The sequence below is a fragment of the Eretmochelys imbricata genome, chromosome 7, assembly GCF_965152235.1.
Source record: "Eretmochelys imbricata isolate rEreImb1 chromosome 7, rEreImb1.hap1, whole genome shotgun sequence".
NCBI classification, from domain to species: domain Eukaryota; kingdom Metazoa; phylum Chordata; order Testudines; family Cheloniidae; genus Eretmochelys; species Eretmochelys imbricata.
The window spans coordinates 92744203-92762913 of record NC_135578.1 but is presented as its reverse complement, the minus strand read 5'-3'; the positions used below and the strand labels follow the sequence as shown (position 1 = coordinate 92762913).

Sequence of the window (18711 nt, the reverse complement as noted above, 5' to 3'; positions counted from 1 at the left end):
CCCTTGTTACAGATTAATTATAAGGCATCTCAGGCCTGCAGTGAAAGATTTTACTGTATATTTTAGTGATTTTTGCCATTCTATTTTATTTTTGTAGTAATATATTAGCACAAAGGGCTTGATGGTATGTAGTAAATTAAATTCAAATGGTCATTGCTGGGGAGTGTTATAAAAAGGCAAAAACAAGCTGAGCAATCATCTTCACTCTATGTGGGTCTTAACAAAAATTTCATGAAGAATTTATGGCTGTTGCATAACTCAGCCACCCATCTTCTGAGCTGGATGAGCAGAAGGCATATGATACTGTCTCTGTACAAGTTGCATTGGTTCTCTGCTTACTACTAGATCCAAGTCAAATTTCAGGTACTCATCTACTAAGCCCTCAATGGAATAGGACCAGATATCTCAAAGATTGCCTCTCTTTCTAATACTGATGATCATTTGGTGGACTCTGATTAATGGAAACCAGGTTTGAACTCCAGGGAGTTGGCAGATGAGCCTTCTCAACAGCTAGCCTAAAGCCAAAGGAGAACTCTCCCAAAAGGTATCAATGAGAGTTCTATACAACCAACATCTTCAGAAAATGCTGTGCTAGTCTATTTTATGCACTTGTTGTTCAGTGTCAACAATAATGTGCTTCACAGAAAAACAAGATAAAGTCCCAGCTCTTCAAAACATTCACGAACCAACTGAAGTAGAAGAAAAATGTTGGAGCACACTCCAAAACAGAAGCCAATGATTAACCAAAGAACAGAATACAAAATTGCCTGTCACTTCTAACCTAATCATACTGAATTCTGTAACTCATGTACAGCACCTTGATACCATGACAACAAGCTCTTTGGAAATGCTTATAGATCTAATACATTTTTGTACAGAATTTACAATATAGATGGGAATGTGAGACTCCTTTAATTCATACTATAGCTATTTGTAAATCAGGCAAAAACACTGGTTCAGACCCTACTGTGACAAAGTTCCTCCTCTACCTTGGTGGGTCTTGCACTTATTGGCGGATTTGCTCGCCTTGAAGCTCCATGGTAGCCCTCAGTTTGGCCATTTTTGTGAACCCACAGTCCAGGTCAACTCCTCCTATGTCTGACCAGGAGTTGGGAGGTTTGGGAGGAACCCGGGCCCGCCCTCTACTCCGGGTTCCAGCCCAGGGCCCTGTCTAGAGTGTCTCCTGGAACAGCTGTGCGACAGCTACAACTCCCTGGGCTACTTACCCATGGCCTCCTCCCAACCCCTTCTTTATTCTCACCATAGGACCTTCCTCCTGGTGTCTGATAATGCTTGTACTCCTCAGTTCTCCAACAGTATGCGTTCTCACTCTCAGCTTCTAGTGCCTCTTGCTCCCAGCTTCTTACACGTGCACCACAAACTGAAGTGAGCTCCTTTTTTAAACCCAGGTGCCCTGATTAGCCTGCCTTAATTGATTCTAGCAGCTTCTTGATTGGCTGCAGGTGTTTTAATCCGCCTGTCTGTCTTGTCTCCAGAAGGATCCTGATTGTTCTGGAACCTTCCCTGTTACCTTACCCAGGGAAAAGGGACCTACTTAACCTGGGGCTAATATATCTGCCTTCTATTACTCTCCTGTAGCCATCTGGCCCAACTCTGTCACACTACCTTGCTTGCATATCTGGAATTCCCAGGGCAATCAACAGGACTTCCAGCTGAAGTTAACCAGAATTTTGAATGCACAAAAAAATACAGGAACAGGACCATAAATTACATTTTCAGCCATGGCAGCTCTTGATACTTCTTCTAGAAGTACTAATAAAGAAGAAAATACCAGCTGGAAGAACAGATATTAGATTATTATTATTATTTATGTAAAGTATTTTGGGGAAGGATCTTTTTGTTCTGTTTGTAAAGTTCCAGCACTATGGAGGACAGGTCCATTACTGGGGCTTCCAGGTGCTACCACAATACACACACACACACACACACACACACACACACACACACACTCACTCTCTATGAGCATTTAGGCAGACTTTCCCTCCAGCCTTAGAAACCCTGATGGGAAAGCCCCTTTTGGTGATTGTACAGCACACTCACTCACAGTACCTTTGCCAAGTATCTTTACTATTGTTATTTCTTACCTTAAGTTCCAGGTACAATGCAGCATGGTGACAGGGATCCTTCCTGCTCAGTCTTTTATTTAGCTTGTTTTCTTCTGCAGCCTATCCAGCAAGTGAGCTAATTAGCTCATTATAGTCCCCACAAGTGCAAGTGATCCCCTCTAAGGGTACGTCTACACAGGGATAAAAGACCTGTGGGCCAGGCTGGGTTAGATCAGCTGACTCAGACTCATTGCAGTGTAGATGTCTGGGCTCAGGTGGGACCCCAAGCTCTGGGACCCTCCATCTTTACAGGGTCCCAGAGCTCAGGGTCCTGTCTGAACCCAATTTTTCAACCCTGGAGTTTGAGCCCCATGAGATTGAATCAGCTGATCTGGGCTAATCACAGTTTTGTTTTGAACCCTATGTAGATCTGACCTTCCCAACTCAATCACACTACTTAATACCTTCCTACTCTAACTATACCCAGTGTCCTGTGTGTTCTAAGTGACCAGGGTGCTGGCTCCCAAAAGGAACTCTATTTATAACTGCTCACAGCACCCTGTCACAGTCCAAAATTAAAGAAATAGCAAACACACATATAGGAAAAGCATTTTGAGATATCTTTTTACATATTATTTTATTCTGAGAAAATTATGTTCACCCATCAAATGTTCAAGTTTCAAAAAGTATCCAACGTCTAGAGAATACAGAAATTGTTGCTGATGTAAATTCTAGTAGCCCTTCTGCTCTGTCAGGCATACATGGAGGATTGAGAGGAATGGGGTTGCTCTTGCTTCTGGAAAGGGTGGAGTATTTTTTGTTCAAATGCGATTGTCTGGTTGGGGATTGATTTGTTATATAGATCCAGGCTGGCTTAGACCAGCATTGTCATTATAGTTGTTTTGCACAGGATACATATTTTACATTCTGTCCCAGTACTTAAATCTTGACGGACAGACACTTTCAGGCAAATTAAATAAATGAGTGTTCATAAAAGATATGAGTTTAATTAAAATGGGCAAGATTCACCCTGATGTAGATAGAGCTCAATAACAGTTGTACCAGAATAACTCCCTATGTGTCAAGTATCAGAGGGGTAGCCGTGTTAGTCTGGATCTGTAAAAGCAGCAAAGAGTCCTGTGGCACCTTATAGACTAACAGACATAGTGGAGCATAAGCTTTCGTGTGTGAATACACTCTTATTCTGGAATAGAATTGCCTTCTTCAGATTTAGCTTAATCCACTTTCAAAGTCCACTTTCAGTCACCAAATGCTTATTCTAAAATAAGTGTCCACATGAGAAATTATTCCAGAGTATTAATTCTGAAATAGCTATATCAGTAAATTTCCAAGTGTAAACAAGCCCTAAGAATGATTTCTTTAACATTATTTTGCAGTTTCATCAAAGCAAATAAAACAAGAGTCAATAGCACACTACCATACCAAACAAGTGAATAACATTTGATTAATTAAACACATTGCCTTATAAACAATGCAGCATATAGGTTTATCATTGAATGGAATAGTGTAAACATTATGTTAAAGAAGTTCTCTTGTTCTGTTCAAGGACTCCCTCTCGGTGGGTGGGTGTATGTGTATGTTTGCATGCACCAGGCTAGGGAGGGGCATAGCCTGGGGTAGCCACTCCTATGCTATTGATAATACATTCATGCTCCATACACCCGTCTAACAGAGACTAATCCTACATGCAGACTCACACACTTTTCTAGTAGACTACTCCACCTCACACAGTGCACGGTAAGTTTAACCAAAGAAGGAAAATGGGATCTGATTTTGTGAGGAATAGTTTTGTTTTGAGATGTGTTTGTTAGTGAATTCTGGCCACACATTCTCTCTGATGCTGTAATTAGAAAGATTTGTTTTCCCATCATGTTGCCAGTGGCCTTGTATCCATATTTACAAACATCTTTCTGTTAAGACTTCGACACTTAACTAATTTAGAGAATTTATTTTGCACTGGGGAATACAGCAAAGAGAAGCTTAGAATGCAGTGAAGAGGTTGTTAAGTTGCTTTAGCCATGTAAGAAAATGAGAGATCATAAAACTTGAAAACAATATTGTAGAGAAAAAGCTTTGTCTACCATTGATGGTGTTCTAAGAACCAATCTGCATAGCATAATCTGTTAAAGCAAACACAAAGCAGAGTTTTGTTACTGCAAATGATGGCATTGTCTATCTTCAGTATATCGATTTCCAGTTTGTGTAATAAAACCACAAGTGAATACCTCAGGAACAGAAACTGTTTGTCCTAAAACCACACATCTGTGGAGAGTGCAGAGATGCGGTGCCTTCTGTAATTAACAGTGCCAATTTCTGAATGACCCTTTCTGACAAAGACTAAGAGCAGCACATCCCTTGGTCTTATATTTGATTAGGATTTAGGGAGCACTAATGAATTAATGTTTGCAGAGAGATTTGAAGTAAACAGCTATATTCATGACAAGTATTAACGTCTATTATTACCGAAGGCGCTGCCTCAGCAACCTTTCAGATACGCTTTATAAAGGCGATATAAATGCTTCAGAGATAATAACAACGACCAAACAAATAGTTATGAATGACTGATCTAGCGGGGCATGCCCAATGCTGATGTGCGTGTGCTTGATGAGAGATGCATATTAATACCAATTAGCCACGCCTGTGGCTGTGTCGCTGTGCTGCATGCCCCCTGCTAAGTGTGCGCCCTGTCTCTCTCCCCAGGGCTCTGGGGATGCCGAGGGCCCCTCGCTCCTTCGCCGGGACTCTCCATCCCTGCTGCACTTGCAGGACAAAAGGCAGCCAGCAGCTCCACTGACCTAATGAGATGAGGGTCTCCCGGGCCGTTCCACTGAGCCTCCTGCTCCTGGGCTGCCTAGGGGGCGCCGCCAGCGGGCAGGCCCGAGGGGCCGGGGAGAAAGCGGAGCGCCCCGCGCCCTGGGCGCAGTCCGGGCAGTTCTCTACCCGGGAGCAGCGTGTGTGCAGCTGGCAGCTGGTCCGAGGGGAGGAGGCCACCGAGCTGCAGCTGAGTTGCCAGGCGCCTGGAGAGGGCGGCAGCGAGGGGCTCCGGTGCGTGTACCGGGGCCAGCCGGAGCGCTGCGCCGCCTACAGCGCCAAGAGCCGCCAGTACTGGAAGCAGATCCTGGGCAAGCTGCGCCGGAAGCGCCACCCCTGCCAGGACAGCAGCCCGCTCAAAGCCCGGCTCTGCAGCAGCAAGAAGGGGCCGCCCGAGGCGCACCTGCGCCTGGCACCCCCCAGCCCCAGCCCTGCAGCGCCTGCGGCCGCCGGGGGCCCCGCCAGAGGCCGAGCCAAGGGCCAGGGCAGCGCCCAGGAGGCGGCTACGCTGCAGCAGCCGGGGGCCCCCAGCGCCAAGGCGATGAGCAGCGGGGCACGCGCTGGTGCCCTGGAGAAGCGGGGCAAGGCGGGCAAGAGGAAAGGGGGTCCCGGCTCCCCGGTGCCCCCCGAGCAGCGGCAGCCCACGGCTGGGGGGAACCCGGAGCCGCCCACGGAGCTGAGCGAGGACCTGGCCGAGACCTACTGTGCGGAGCAGTGGCACTCGCTCTGCAGCTTCTTCCTGAACTTCTGGAACGGCTGAGGGCACAGGGCGGTGGCGGGGGAGACGGGCGGGGTGGGGGGAAGGGTCGCACCCAGGCGGGCAGTCGGTTGGGGGGGGGGGGTAGAGCTGGGGGTAGGAGCGTGCAGCCGTGGGACACCCGGGTGGGGGGGAAGGGTATAACTTACTCATTGGTACTAACCCTGCAGCCGCTGCTCGCCCCGGGGCGGGGGGGAAGCTGTGGCCAGGCCTTTGCACGGCGGGTTATTGGCTAACATGACTGATCAGTCCCTCCTTCCATACTAAACAGGCACCAAGCCGTGTGTAGTCTGCGCTCTATTTCAGCGATTTCTGCTCTAGGGGTGACGTGTTGTTAAACCCCTCGGAGATTTTTCGGTATTGTCACGTTTACTCGCTGGGAAAGGACTTCCCCTTGTTCACCAGGAGCAAACATGTGCCAGGGAGTTGTATTGCAGAAGATGATGTGTGCAACATTAATAAAGGTGCAACTCTTGTACAGCAATGTGTGTGTGTGTGTGTGAGCCCTGACTTGCCAGAACCTGCTTGTGGCTGTGATGCTACAAGGGAGCCCAACCAAGGAGTTGAGGAAGCAGTGCCTTACCTTAACTGACAGTTAACAGGATTGCCTGAAGGTGGATAAGGGCCAGGAGATCCTGAAAGACTTCCCGAGGTGGCAGGACCCCTACACAGCACTAGGGCAACAGTGAAATTATACCCCTTTGAGTATATTGTGCGAACCTTTCATCCTACTGAAGCCAGCCATTCATACAAGACTTAGTTTATTTTCTAGTCTGTTGTGAAAAGCTCCAGAGAAACAACAGTCAATATTTATGTGGCTAAATAGCTGTCACCAGAAGCTATTGCTTTCTCTGTTCCTTGGATTCTGGAGCTGCTGAGAAACACTGAAGAGGACCTACTTTCTCTAGGTACCCTGGGAATATGCTCTCTCTTTTCCTCCACCCATGCAAATGAAACATTTTTCAATTAATATACATTAAAATATGCTATTGAGTCACACAATTTAGGTAAAAACAACAAGGAGTCTGGTGGCACCTTAAAGAGTCAGAGATTTATCTACCCAGATAAATCTGTTTGTTAGGCTTTAAGGTGCCACCGGACTCTATTATTTTTGTGAATACAGACTAATATGGCTACCCTCCTGCTACTTGACAATTTAGGTACTTTTTTCTTAGCTTATCATTTAACTCTCTTTATCTGGCTGGTATTCTTTTCAAGGTGACATCCCCTCCCCCCCCTTCACTCTCACCTTTTCATAGCACTTCTGCAGCACCATTTGCATCAGTTTTCAGAAAATAAAGTGAAACAGTTGTCTCTGTTGATCGAGCCTGCACCTGCTTTTCCTCAGGAAAGTGTCAGTTATTACACTTTACTTACTTATGGCTTCACTTATATTTAGTCTCATATTCATATTATTTCCTACTGTGTGTGATTGTATGGTTGCCATGGGGCCCAGCCATAGAAATCCTCAACCATGTAACTAGCCTTTCCTCAGTACCTTAATGGGACTGCTTGCAAGAAGAAGAAAAAAAAAGAGAGGGGTTGTTGAGTCAGGTCCACACACTAGTTATGCTGAATTTTGTAAATATAAATCTAGGGCCCAAGCCTACAGCTGCTTATGCACATGAATGATCCCACTGAATTGAAAGTTACTCATGTACATAAGTAGAAAGAAAAGGAGTACTTGTGGCACCTTAGAGACTAACCAATTTATTTGAGCATGAGCTTTCGTGAGCTACAGCTCACTTCATCAGATGCATACCGTGGAAACTGCAGCAGACTTTATATACACACACAGAGATCATGAAACAATACCTCCTCCCACCCCACTGTCCTGCTGGTAATAGCTTATCTAAAGTAATCTTCAGGTTAGGCCATTTCCAGCACAAATCCAGGTTTTCTCACCCTCCACCCCCCCACACAAATTCACTCTCCTGCTGGTGATAGCCCATCCAAAGTGACAACTCTTTACACAATGTGCATGATAATGAAGTTAGGCCATTTCCTGCACAAATCCAGGTTCTCTCACTCCCTCACCCCCCTCCAAAAACCCACCCCCATACACACACAAACTCACTCTCCTGCTGGTAATAGCTCATCCAAACTGACCATTCTCCAAGTTTAAATCCAAGTTAAACCAGAACATCTGGGGGGGGGGGTAGGAAAAAACAAGAGGAAATAGGCTACCTTGCATAATGACTTAGCCACTCCCAGTCTCTATTTAAGCCTAAATTAATAGTATCCAATTTGCAAATGAATTCTAATTCAGCAGTTTCTCGCTGGAGTCTGGATTTGAAGTTTTTTTGTTTTAAGATAGCGACCTTCATGTCTGTGATTGCGTGACCAGAGAGATTGAAGTGTTCTCCGACTGGTTTATGAATGTTATAATTCTTGACATCTGATTTGTGTCCATTTATTCTTTTACGTAGAGACTGTCCAGTTTGACCAATGTACATGGCAGAGGGGCATTGCTGGCACATGATGGCATAAATCACATTGGTGGATGTGCAGGTGAACGAGCCTCTGATAGTGTGGCTGATGTTATTAGGCCCTGTGATGGTGTCCCCTGAATAGATATGTGGGCACAATTGGCAACGGGCTTTGTTGCAAGGATAAGTTCCTGGGACAACAGAACCACTAACCACACTTTCATGGCTCAAATCAGCTGTTCACTCAGATAACCTCATCACTGGCCAGCAAGGGGAAAAGGAGAAGAACAACCCAGGCAGTCTCTGCTGATCCACCATGTGGGTCAGGGAACAGCCCAAAGACCTTCCCCCCAGGTGGAACCCACAGTCCAGTTCAACTCCTCCTGTGTATGATCAGGAGTTGGGAGGTTTGGAGGGAACCCAGGCCCACCCTCTACTCCAGGTTTCAGCCCAGGGCCCTGTGGATTGTAACTGTCTAGAGTGCCTCCTGGAACAGCTGCGTGACAGCTACAACTCCTTGGGCTACTTCCCCAAGGCCTCCTCCCAACACTTACTTTATCCTCACCATAGGATCTTCCTTCCTCCAGGTCTCTGATAACACTTGTACTCAGTCCTCCAGCAGCACATCCTCTCATTCCCAGCTCCTTATATGCTTCTCCCTAACTGAAGTGAGGTCCTTTTTAAACCCAGGTGCCCTGATTAGCCAGCCTGTCCTAATTGATTCTAGCAGCTTCTTAATTGGCTCCAGGTGTCCCAATTAGCCTGCCTCCCTTAACTGGTTCCAGCAAGTTCCTGCTTGTTCTGGAACTGCCCCTGCCATCTTATCCAGGGGAAAGGGATCTACTTAATCTGGGACTAATATATTAGCTGGGGCTAACATACCATGGTGTGATTTAGCCCCCTGTAATCCTTGTGTTCCTGATTTACTGCTGCATTTCTATTGGGTTTCATTTCCCCTACCTTCAACTTTAGCTGGACTACAGAGTTAAGTTTATGAAATAAAACAAGCTAACCCCTCCCCCCCCCCCCCCCACAAATCACTTGTTACAGTTTTGGTTGCACTTTCCTCCTCACCTTCTTTTTTATGCACTCCCTATCCGTGGCCCCACAAAGTCACGGGAGCTCCTGGTCAACCTCCTCCCAGCCCTGGCTAAAATGGCCATCTATAAAACCAGGGTGAGGAGGTTGGCCGATGGAGCCTGCTGTGACTGTGGGGCCTATTTCCGATCCTCTGTCCACTCATGTATCTGGGCAGAGTTCCTCTGTGCGGCATCCACTGACATCCTTGACGCCTTTGAGGAGCATTGGGTGCTGTCCGGGGTTCTCTGCTCGGTGTCCCTGTCCAGTTCCCTTTGTTTGACCCTTTGACCGCACTCCTGTCCCTGTTATTTCATTAGTTGTCCCCTATACTCACATTTGGTTTCCAGGTCCTGTGGATCCCCCTCTTAGGCTGGGGCGGGGGAGGGGGGGGAAGAATCCTTTAGCTTCCACCCTCCCACATTTTGGATTCCAATAGGACTACTTGTTGTACCCAACTGGCCTGGGTCTATCACAACGCATAGACACAGTTATGAAGTGAAATTGTAAAAATGGAATTGGTCAGTTTAGAGGAGAAACTGTTAAGAGCCACATGATAGAATGATACAAAATAATGAATGGATCAGAGAAGGTAAAGTTATGAGAGGGTAAAAAGGAGCACTTAATAGAAGAATAAGGGGATGGCCAATGAAACTGAAAAGCAAACAGTTTAAAACTGATGAAAGGAAATACTTGAAATAAATTGCATGTGGAACTTATTGCCACAAAATATTAAGGCCAAGAGTTTAGCAGGATTAAAAAAGAATTGGGTGTTATTTGGATAATGAGAACATTCAGTTACTGTAGACAGGGTAATTTATTGTGTCTTGATATAAATCCTCATACTTTCAGGACATAATCAATGACAAGGGGACAGGGCTCAGTAAGAAACTTTTCTTAATGGGCAGATTAATCCATAACTGTCCCCCATGTAGTTTCTTGCACTTTCCTCCAAAGCATCTTATACTGGCTACTGTCAGTCAGCATACTGGACTATATGGACCATTGGTTTGATCTGGTATGGAGATTCTTATGTTGAAAGCAATGGGGAAAAAATCCTTGTGTGTTCTTGAAACAGTACCCCAGAGTGCAGCAATTAGACCATCCCACAATATAGAAGATAAGAAATTAGAATACAACATTAAATATAGCTGAGCAACACAACAATAAACTGTATTTGGCATGCAATGCTATAAGTTGTAAACATCTCTAATGTTTTCACTTGTGATCTCCAGCTGCTAAGCTAGTGAAATATAGTTGCTCTGAAGCCTCCATTAAAATCAGGATCGGGGAGAGGGAGAAATATGAAGGGAGCCTATTACATGGAATATTCATTCCTTAAGGGGTTTCCACAGGAACTATCTGTGGATCCAGATAAAACCTCGTTCAACAGAATGGCCAAATCTCCACTGAATAGGTTTCAAAGATGAAAGATTTTGGCACCTTAATATTCTGTTGAATACCATCCTCAATTTGTGCACTTCCTTCCCAAGTCAGACCACATGGAAATTAAAGAATTTACTTACTGAAAACATGTACCAAAATGTGTAAATTTCTTCTTTTTACGTGTCTACTTAAATAACATTTTTTAACAGGCCTATATTTTTCTCTGCCAAACTAGACAGTTCAGTTTTTGCAGGCCAAAAAAAGGAGGCAGAGGCAGCTTTAAAGAGAAGGTATTTTTGGTTCCAAGGAGTGATTTACATCTGCACACAATGAACTTTGAAAATTTTCCAAAAATGAAAGTGTGTAAATCACTCTAGATAAGGACATGAGGAAGGATTGCAGGATTTCCTTAACATTCATTTTGTCACAGGATAAAAAAGACTTGATATAGAAACAGAACAGATTCTAAAAGATTCAAATGCTTCTGAAAAGTAAAGGTTACTTACCTTGAATAGCAACATTCTTTGAGATGTGTCCCCCTGTGGCTGCTCCATGTCATGTGTGCACACCTGTGCACTCCGGATCAGAGATTTTTCTTCAGCAGTGACTGCAGACTGCAACTGTGCCCTAGGCACCCTCAAGCTCTCCTACAATGCCATACAGGGTAGGGCGGACCCACCACTAACACTCCAGTTCCTTCTCAATTATGAAAGTCCAATAAGAGACTCCAAGGCAGAGGGGAAGGAGGTTAGGTTGTGGATCACCTACAGGGAAACACATCTCGAAGAACTCCAGTTACCGTACAAGGTGAGTAACTGCTCCTCCTCCTCCGAGTAGTGTTGCTGGGGTGTTCCCCATCAGGAGACTCCTGAGCAGTACCACCATGATGGAGGAGGGTGCTGATGAGGTGGATTTAGTGCAAATTGTAGAACAGCCACATCAGCTCTGGAAGCAATCACAAGAGCATAGTGCTGGAAGAATGAGTGTAACAAAGACCTGGTGGCTGCTTTGCAGATGTCTGGGATAGGTATGTTGCTCAGCAGGGCAACAGAGGAATAAGCAATAACTCTCAGAGAGGGGAAAACCCCTGAGGCTTTGTAACAGGTTAAGATGCATCTGGCAGCCCATCTGGACAATCTTTGAGTGGAGATTGCCTGTCCTTTAATTCATTCTGCAATTGACATAAAAAGAACCTAGGTTCTTTAGGTGAAGCCCTAAAGAACCTAGTCCTGTCTAGGTAAAATGCAAGAGCTCTTCTTACATCTAGTGTATGAAGGCTCATTTCTTCTTATGAAGAACCCTCTAACCCTACAAAAATGAACTGCATAAATTAGATTATTTAATTGTGGGTAGGCAGTGAGTTATTTTAGCTACACAATTTAAGAAGCCACAGCTACCATCATTTTATCAAATACAGAATTTTATTATATTGTGTGCATAAAAATATTTTAATCATTTACTAGCTAAATTTATGAGTAATTTGCTGGACACTGGCACCCTGAATGTTCTCAGGGGCTACAAAGTTTATTGTGGTGTAACATACAAAAGAAACTCACATGCCTAAGGTCACTATATATCTTTTTAATAATAACTTGGCAAAATTTGTTTCATTGGACTTTCCCCATCTCCCATCCCTATTAACATCTTCCTCCTTCAGAGTCTGAGAAACTTGCCCAAACCTTCATATCTAACATGGTCTTTTGCTTGAACTAGGCTCACTTCATTTCAATGCATTTCAAGATATTTATCTGGATGGAAACAAAGCACTGAAAGGGCATGACATTTGATATTTTAATAGGGAAGGACAAAAGATGATGCTTTAAGAAATTATAACTTCTATGTCAGTGCAAGATTATATTGCTAGGGAAAGGATTCTGTGGAAGTCAACTGGGAAAAAAAAATCTTGATATGGCTAAACTACAGAAAGTTTCCCCAAGAAACTTCAGTGGCCATGAAATGTAAAACAATGTAAATGACGGCCTGAAGCTGTTGCTACGCAACTAGTGCTCCAAATAAATGGTGAAGCAGTTCCAGACCAGTTTGTAGTTTGACAGCTGGAAACAGAGCTGGCTGGTCACATGACAAAGTTTGGGCTGCAGATCCCAAATCTTTGATCAGTAGGTTCTTTTGTTTTTGTGCACAATGACCACAATGGGAATTATTCTTTCCTAGCTTCTGCGTTGGGTACTTAGGCATTTAAATTGAAAAGGGGGAAGGAAGTGTTGGGGAAGAACGCCTGGGCAAGATGCCACTATTTATTTGTTGAACAATCTAAAAATGTAGTTCCTATTAAGTGTCTCAGAAACTAAATGTTTACTGTAATTGCCATGATGCTTCCTGTGTGTCTTCCTCGTTCTGCTCACTGTCAGGTCTGCCTGGGAGATTTGTTTAACTTTGCCAGAAGAGACCAGATTCTGACTTCATCTACCACATTGTTCATACTCACTGGCACTAAAATGTTGTGGATCCATTCTTAGTGCAAAGAACTGGTGTAATGAAGTCTAGTGAGCAATCCCTAGTCTGCTTGGAAGTGCTCTCCCTGAGAGGGTCACTTAAGCATTAAACCTGAATACTCCCTTCAACTTACATGGAAGAGTTTGAGTGAAAAACTCACATTAAAATAATGCCACTGAGTCTTTAATTGTCAATTACAACTAACAGAATAGTAGAGCTGTACATTATCGTGAAAGAGCAAAAGCCATAGATCAGATGAATCTCCTCCATATGAAATTGCAGCCATTTCAATCAATACACTTTATACAGTATGTGCCCACTGTTACATGTAGATTGCTTCAATACATTACGGGTCCTGCCCTATATGTGAACTACTCATGACTTTTATATAAAATAGAAAATACTGATATCTATACAAGCAAGCGCTTTCCAGGACCCTTTTCTGCAACTCCCACTGAAACATTTCAACTGCTCGCTCACTCTCATTTTGAAACTGAAATCTGTGCAGAGGGTTAACCTGTACTTAACATCTGGAGTTGTGCTCAGTTTCTGACCTCCGCCTTTCAGTCTAAGGTTATACATAAGGATTTTCACAATGATGGAACTGAAAGTACTAGCAGTTGGGCTCCCATTCAGCAAAACGCTTAAGCATGTGTTTAAGACATATCAGGAGGGCCAAATCGCACCTGGAGCTGCAGCTAGCAAGAGATGTCAAGAGTAACAAGAAGGGTTTCTTCAGGTATGTTGGCAACAAGAAGAAAGCCAAGGAAAGTGTGGGCCCCTTACTGAATGAGGGAGGCAACCTAGTGACAGAGGATGTGGAAAAAGCTAATGTACTCAATGCTTTTTTTGCCTCTGTTTTCACTAACAAGGTCAGCTCCCAGACTGCTGCGCTGGGCATCACAAAATGGGGAAGAGATGGCCAGCCCTCTGTGGAGATAGAGGTGGTTAGGGACTATTTAGAAAAGCTGGACGTGCACAAGTCCATGGGGCCGGACGAGTTGCAGCCGAGAGTGCCGAAGGAATTGGCGGCTGTGATTGCAGAGCCATTGGCCATTATCTTTGAAAACTCGTGGCGAACCGGGGAAGTCCCGGATGACTGGAAAAAGGCTAATGTAGTGCCAATCTTTAAAAAAGGGAAGAAGGAGGATCCTGGGAACTACAGGCCAGTCAGCCTCACCTCAGTCCCTGGAAAAATCATGGAGCAGGTCCTCAAAGAATCAATCCTGAAGCACTTGCATGAGAGGAAAGTGATCAGGAACAGCCAGCGTGAATTCACTAAGGGAAGGTCATGCCTGACTAATCTAATCGCCTTTTATGATGAGATTACTGGTTCTGTGGATGAAGGGAAAGCAGTGGATGTATTGTTTCTTGACTTTAGCAAAGCTTTTGACACGGTCTCCCACAGTATTCTTGTCAGCAAGTTAAGGAAGTATGGGCTGGATGAATGCACTATAAGGTGGGTAGAAAGCTGGCTAGATTGTCGGGCTCAACGGGCAGTGATCAATGGCTCCATGTCTATTTGGCAGCCGGTGTCAAGTGGAGTGCCCCAAGGGTCGGTCCTGGGGCCGGTTTTGTTCAATATCTTCATAAATGATCTGGAGGATGGTGTGGATTGCACTCTCAGCAAATTTGCGGATGATACTAAACTGGGAGGAGTGGTAGATACGCTGGAGGGGAGGGATAGGATACAGAGGGACCTAGACAAATTGGAGGATTGGGCCAAAAGAAATCTGATGAGGTTCAATAAGGATAAGTGCAGGGTCCTGCACTTAGGATGGAAGAATCCAATGCACCGCTACAGACTAGGGACCGAATAGCTAGGCAGCAGTTCTGCGGAAAAGGACCTAGGGGTGACAGTGGACGAGAAGCTGGATATGAGTCAGCAGTGTGCCCTTGTTGCCAAGAAGGCCAATGGCATTTTGGGATGTATAAGTAGGGGCATAGCGAGCAGATCGAGGGACGTGATCGTTCCCCTCTATTCGACATTGGTGAGGCCTCATCTGGAGTACTGTGTCCAGTTTTGGGCCCCACACTACAAGAAGGATGTGGATAAATTGGAGAGAGTCCAGCGAAGGGCAACAAAAATGATTAGGGGTCTAGAACACATGACTTATGAGGAGAGGCTGAGGGAGCTGGGATTGTTTAGCCTGCAGAAGAGAAGAATGAGGGGGGATTTGATAGCTGCTTTCAACTACCTGAAAGGGGGTTCCAAAGAGGATGGCTCTAGACTGTTCTCAATGGTAGCAGATGACAGAACGAGGAGTAATGGTCTCAAGTTGCAGTGGGGGAGGTTTAGATTGGATATTAGGAAAAACTTTTTCACTAAGAGGGTGGTGAAACACTGGAATGCGTTACCTAGGGAAGTGGTAGAATCTCCTTCCTTAGAGGTTTTTAAGGTCAGGTTTGACAAAGCCCTGGCTGGGATGATTTAACTGGGAATTGGTCCTGCTTCGAGCAGGGGGTTGGACTAGATGACCTTCTGGGATCCCTTCCAACCCTGATATTCTATGATTCTAAGTCCCATTGGCTTAAAGTTAAAATTAAGTATGCATTTCAATACTTGGTTGAACTGGGGCCTTAATCAGGACAGCAAAGTTCTTTAATTTTCACAGATCTCTGTGTGAGAAACTGGTTTGAGGAAAGGGAAATCAGATTCATACTTCTCGATAACATGATCTATGTTTAGCTTGTATTGGCTTGAATGAGTCTTTTCCCCTGCAATATGACTCCATTTGTCCTGATGGAATCCTTAGTAATTTCCTCATTAGACCTAACACAGCTCAGTGCATAAACTTGTTACCAGTACTTACCTAGGGAGAAGATTCTACAGTAATATGGTTCAACTGGTGGTCAGTGTCTTCTTGTTATGCACATCCAAGCTGAACATCATTCTACAGCTTGGAAAGTGTAACTACATGTGGGATACTGAGAGACTAAGGTAAACTGTGGAGAACAGAGAGGTTAGTTGGCAGGATTCTGAAAACAGATATAAGCTGTGATTTTAATTGTTTTCCAGCAGCACGCGGGGAGATGAGAGCTTGTTTTGAATTTCAGTCTCATCATTACATTTACAAATCCATTTGTACACTTACAACTTGGGACAGACTAGACGATCATAATGGTCCCTTCTGACCTTAAAGTCTATGATTCTGTGACAAGTGAGGAGCCAGAGTCTTGTCAAATGATCTCTATTCAGATAGATTCCTATTGGCTACATCCCTATACAACAGTACATATGTAAATTATTTCACATCTAATTAGTTGTAATTAATGTTTTCTGCATGGGTTCAAGATCCAATGGTTTGAATGTGTATCCTCAAAATTTTTAACTTTTTTTCATACATTTGCATTGTGGAGCAGTGCGCCAGAATCAAGCCCTTAACAAACAGAACAATAAGACAGGGGCACTGGACAGCAACAATTTAAATGAAAGCAAGTTGGGTAACTGAATCTTAAGTCTTTAGTGACTTCTCTTTAAATAACTCTAATATAATATTGCCCTACTTTGCACCGTGAGCCTTTTACTGAAACTCACAGAAAAATCAAACAATACAACAGGCATTTCCGCAGCAGACTTTCCAATTTTCACTACAACCTTACTCCACTAATAATTTGGATTTAAGGATTTCATGCTCAATCCATAAACATAATTACATTTGGGAAGTTTTTAAACAGAAGGTATTATAGAGTTTAGATTAATTTTCCCCGTCACCACAGTGTTTCAGTAAGGGAGGGGATCTATCAAGTACAATCATGTAGAAGATATTATACAGCTTTAGAAATAATTCAGGCTCGTAGGGCTTAATGTGGTTTGGTATGTGCCTTGCTTTGTTAGATTTGTACAGTCTCTGTTACCCTCAGTGTAAGGAAAATATTTTGTTCTATTTATTTCAAGCATTCAGAAGGTTAATGATGCATGTGCCTTGGAGGGGGGGAAAGGGCGTGAGAGGGAAGGCTGCACCATCCTTAACTCAGCCCACATTCCAGCTTTCTGAATAGAAGAAATGGCCTGATCGCTATGGTGTGATTTTTACTCATCAAAATGCAGCCTTCCCACAGAACAGGTCCCTCCCGCCTTCTCCTGGAGCACCACGTGCCTCGCAGTCACATTACATTCCACTTGACTCAAACACAGTCTTGAATGATTACAAAGAGAAACACTGAAAATTCTCATGGTCTTAGAAAATTAAGAAAATGCACAAATACAGCAAAAATAACTTCAGCTTCATAACAACAAGGACAAGGTTACACCCTGTAATCTGGAAGTGTTCTTTATTAACCCTTATAATCTGAAATTGTATACATGTTTATGCTCAATATTAATGTGTACCTTATGAAGGGGATGTTGCATGATGCTGGCTTGCTGTACTTGTCTTGCTGTTAGAAAGACTGTATTGACTTCACTTTGGCAGAAGTATATTTCAATTGGCTGTAATGAAAAACATATGTAACACTTTAAGGCTATTGGATTCATACAATGCGCCTTTTTTGTGGAGCACAATGTACATAATATTTTTATTATGTACAAACCATAATGAACATTTAAATGTTACTTTTAGAATTTAGTTAGATCACCTATATATATTCTATTAACAACTCTCAGATGAAATCTAGAACCTTTTAAAATAAAACTCTTTAGGATTAAACCTGATTTTAATTTCAGATTTCTATTTTGGCTAGATTTTCCATTTTAAGACTTCTCAAAATCAGAAGACATTTAATGAAAGAATTTTTATGAACATAACTATGGTAAATAACTTTTTGTAATATATAAATATAAACACACACACACACAGATTATACTGAATTTATCAAAGAAAACAAGTAAAAAGATTGGAGTCTATAAACAAAGATCCAAATCTTAAAGTGCAATGTTTTACTTAAGATTTATGCAGAATAGCTGTTAATTTACTAGAAAACTCTTAAAGGATTTGATCCTGCAAATCATACTCACATAAATATTCCTTATTCATATGAGTAGTCACAGTGAACTTAATGGGTTTACTTACATGAGTAAGGACTGGGCCACAAAAGTGTCTGTAGAATATGAGGTCTGAGTTAAAAAGATCACAGAATCTTGTACAGTTATGCTTTTCTAGTAGCATTTACTGTAAATCACATTCAGCTTTGGAACTACAATTATATTAAATACATCAAAATCAAACCTCAGCTAATCTAGAGAGACTTTGGAAAGGGAGATCCAATGCAGGAATTTTTCAAAAGCTTTTTTTTTTTTTTTTTTTTTTTAAAGAATTATAAAACTATAATACATTTCCCAAAAGACCTGCCTTGACCAGCATAATGATTTGCAATGAAGCAGACAAGACCTAAAAGAAATGTACATAAAACATGCACACTGATTGCAGACCATTTTTTTCTTTTCACAGCAAAACCTTTCAAAATTATACATCTATCATTGCTATTCTGTTGACAGGAGAGGATTGAGGCGGCGGCAACACAGTGGAATATCATTTCATGTTAGTAGAGACAAGATGTTAAGGATATAGAAGTAATCTTTTGTCTCTGCCCAAGGACAAACAGTATTAAATTTATATGCATGCTTCTGTCCTGACAGCAAAGGACTTCCACACAACTCTTACTGAGGGTTAATAGCTCTTTGAGATTCTACTCTCTAATGTACCTTGGCATGAAATGGTCTCTCGTGATTCATCTCCCCTTTTAATAGTAGCTCCAAGACTACAAGCAC

At 43.2% G+C, this 18711-nt stretch overlaps 1 protein-coding gene across 1 annotated transcript; it reads left to right on the top strand.

Moving 5' to 3' along the window:
• Positions 1–4890: 4890 nt before the first annotated feature.
• Positions 4891–5658, top strand: FGFBP3 (fibroblast growth factor binding protein 3). The gene has a single exon (XM_077823058.1). It carries the CDS (start codon positions 4891–4893, stop codon positions 5656–5658), a length of 768 nt encoding a protein of 255 aa, XP_077679184.1.
• Positions 5659–18711: the final 13053 nt, after the last annotated feature.

Excerpts from the sequence above, each read along its gene's own strand:
- FGFBP3 (XM_077823058.1), top strand. The coding sequence starts at position 4,891 with ATGAGGGTCTCCCGGGCCGTTCCACTGAGCCTCCTGCTCCTGGGCTGC.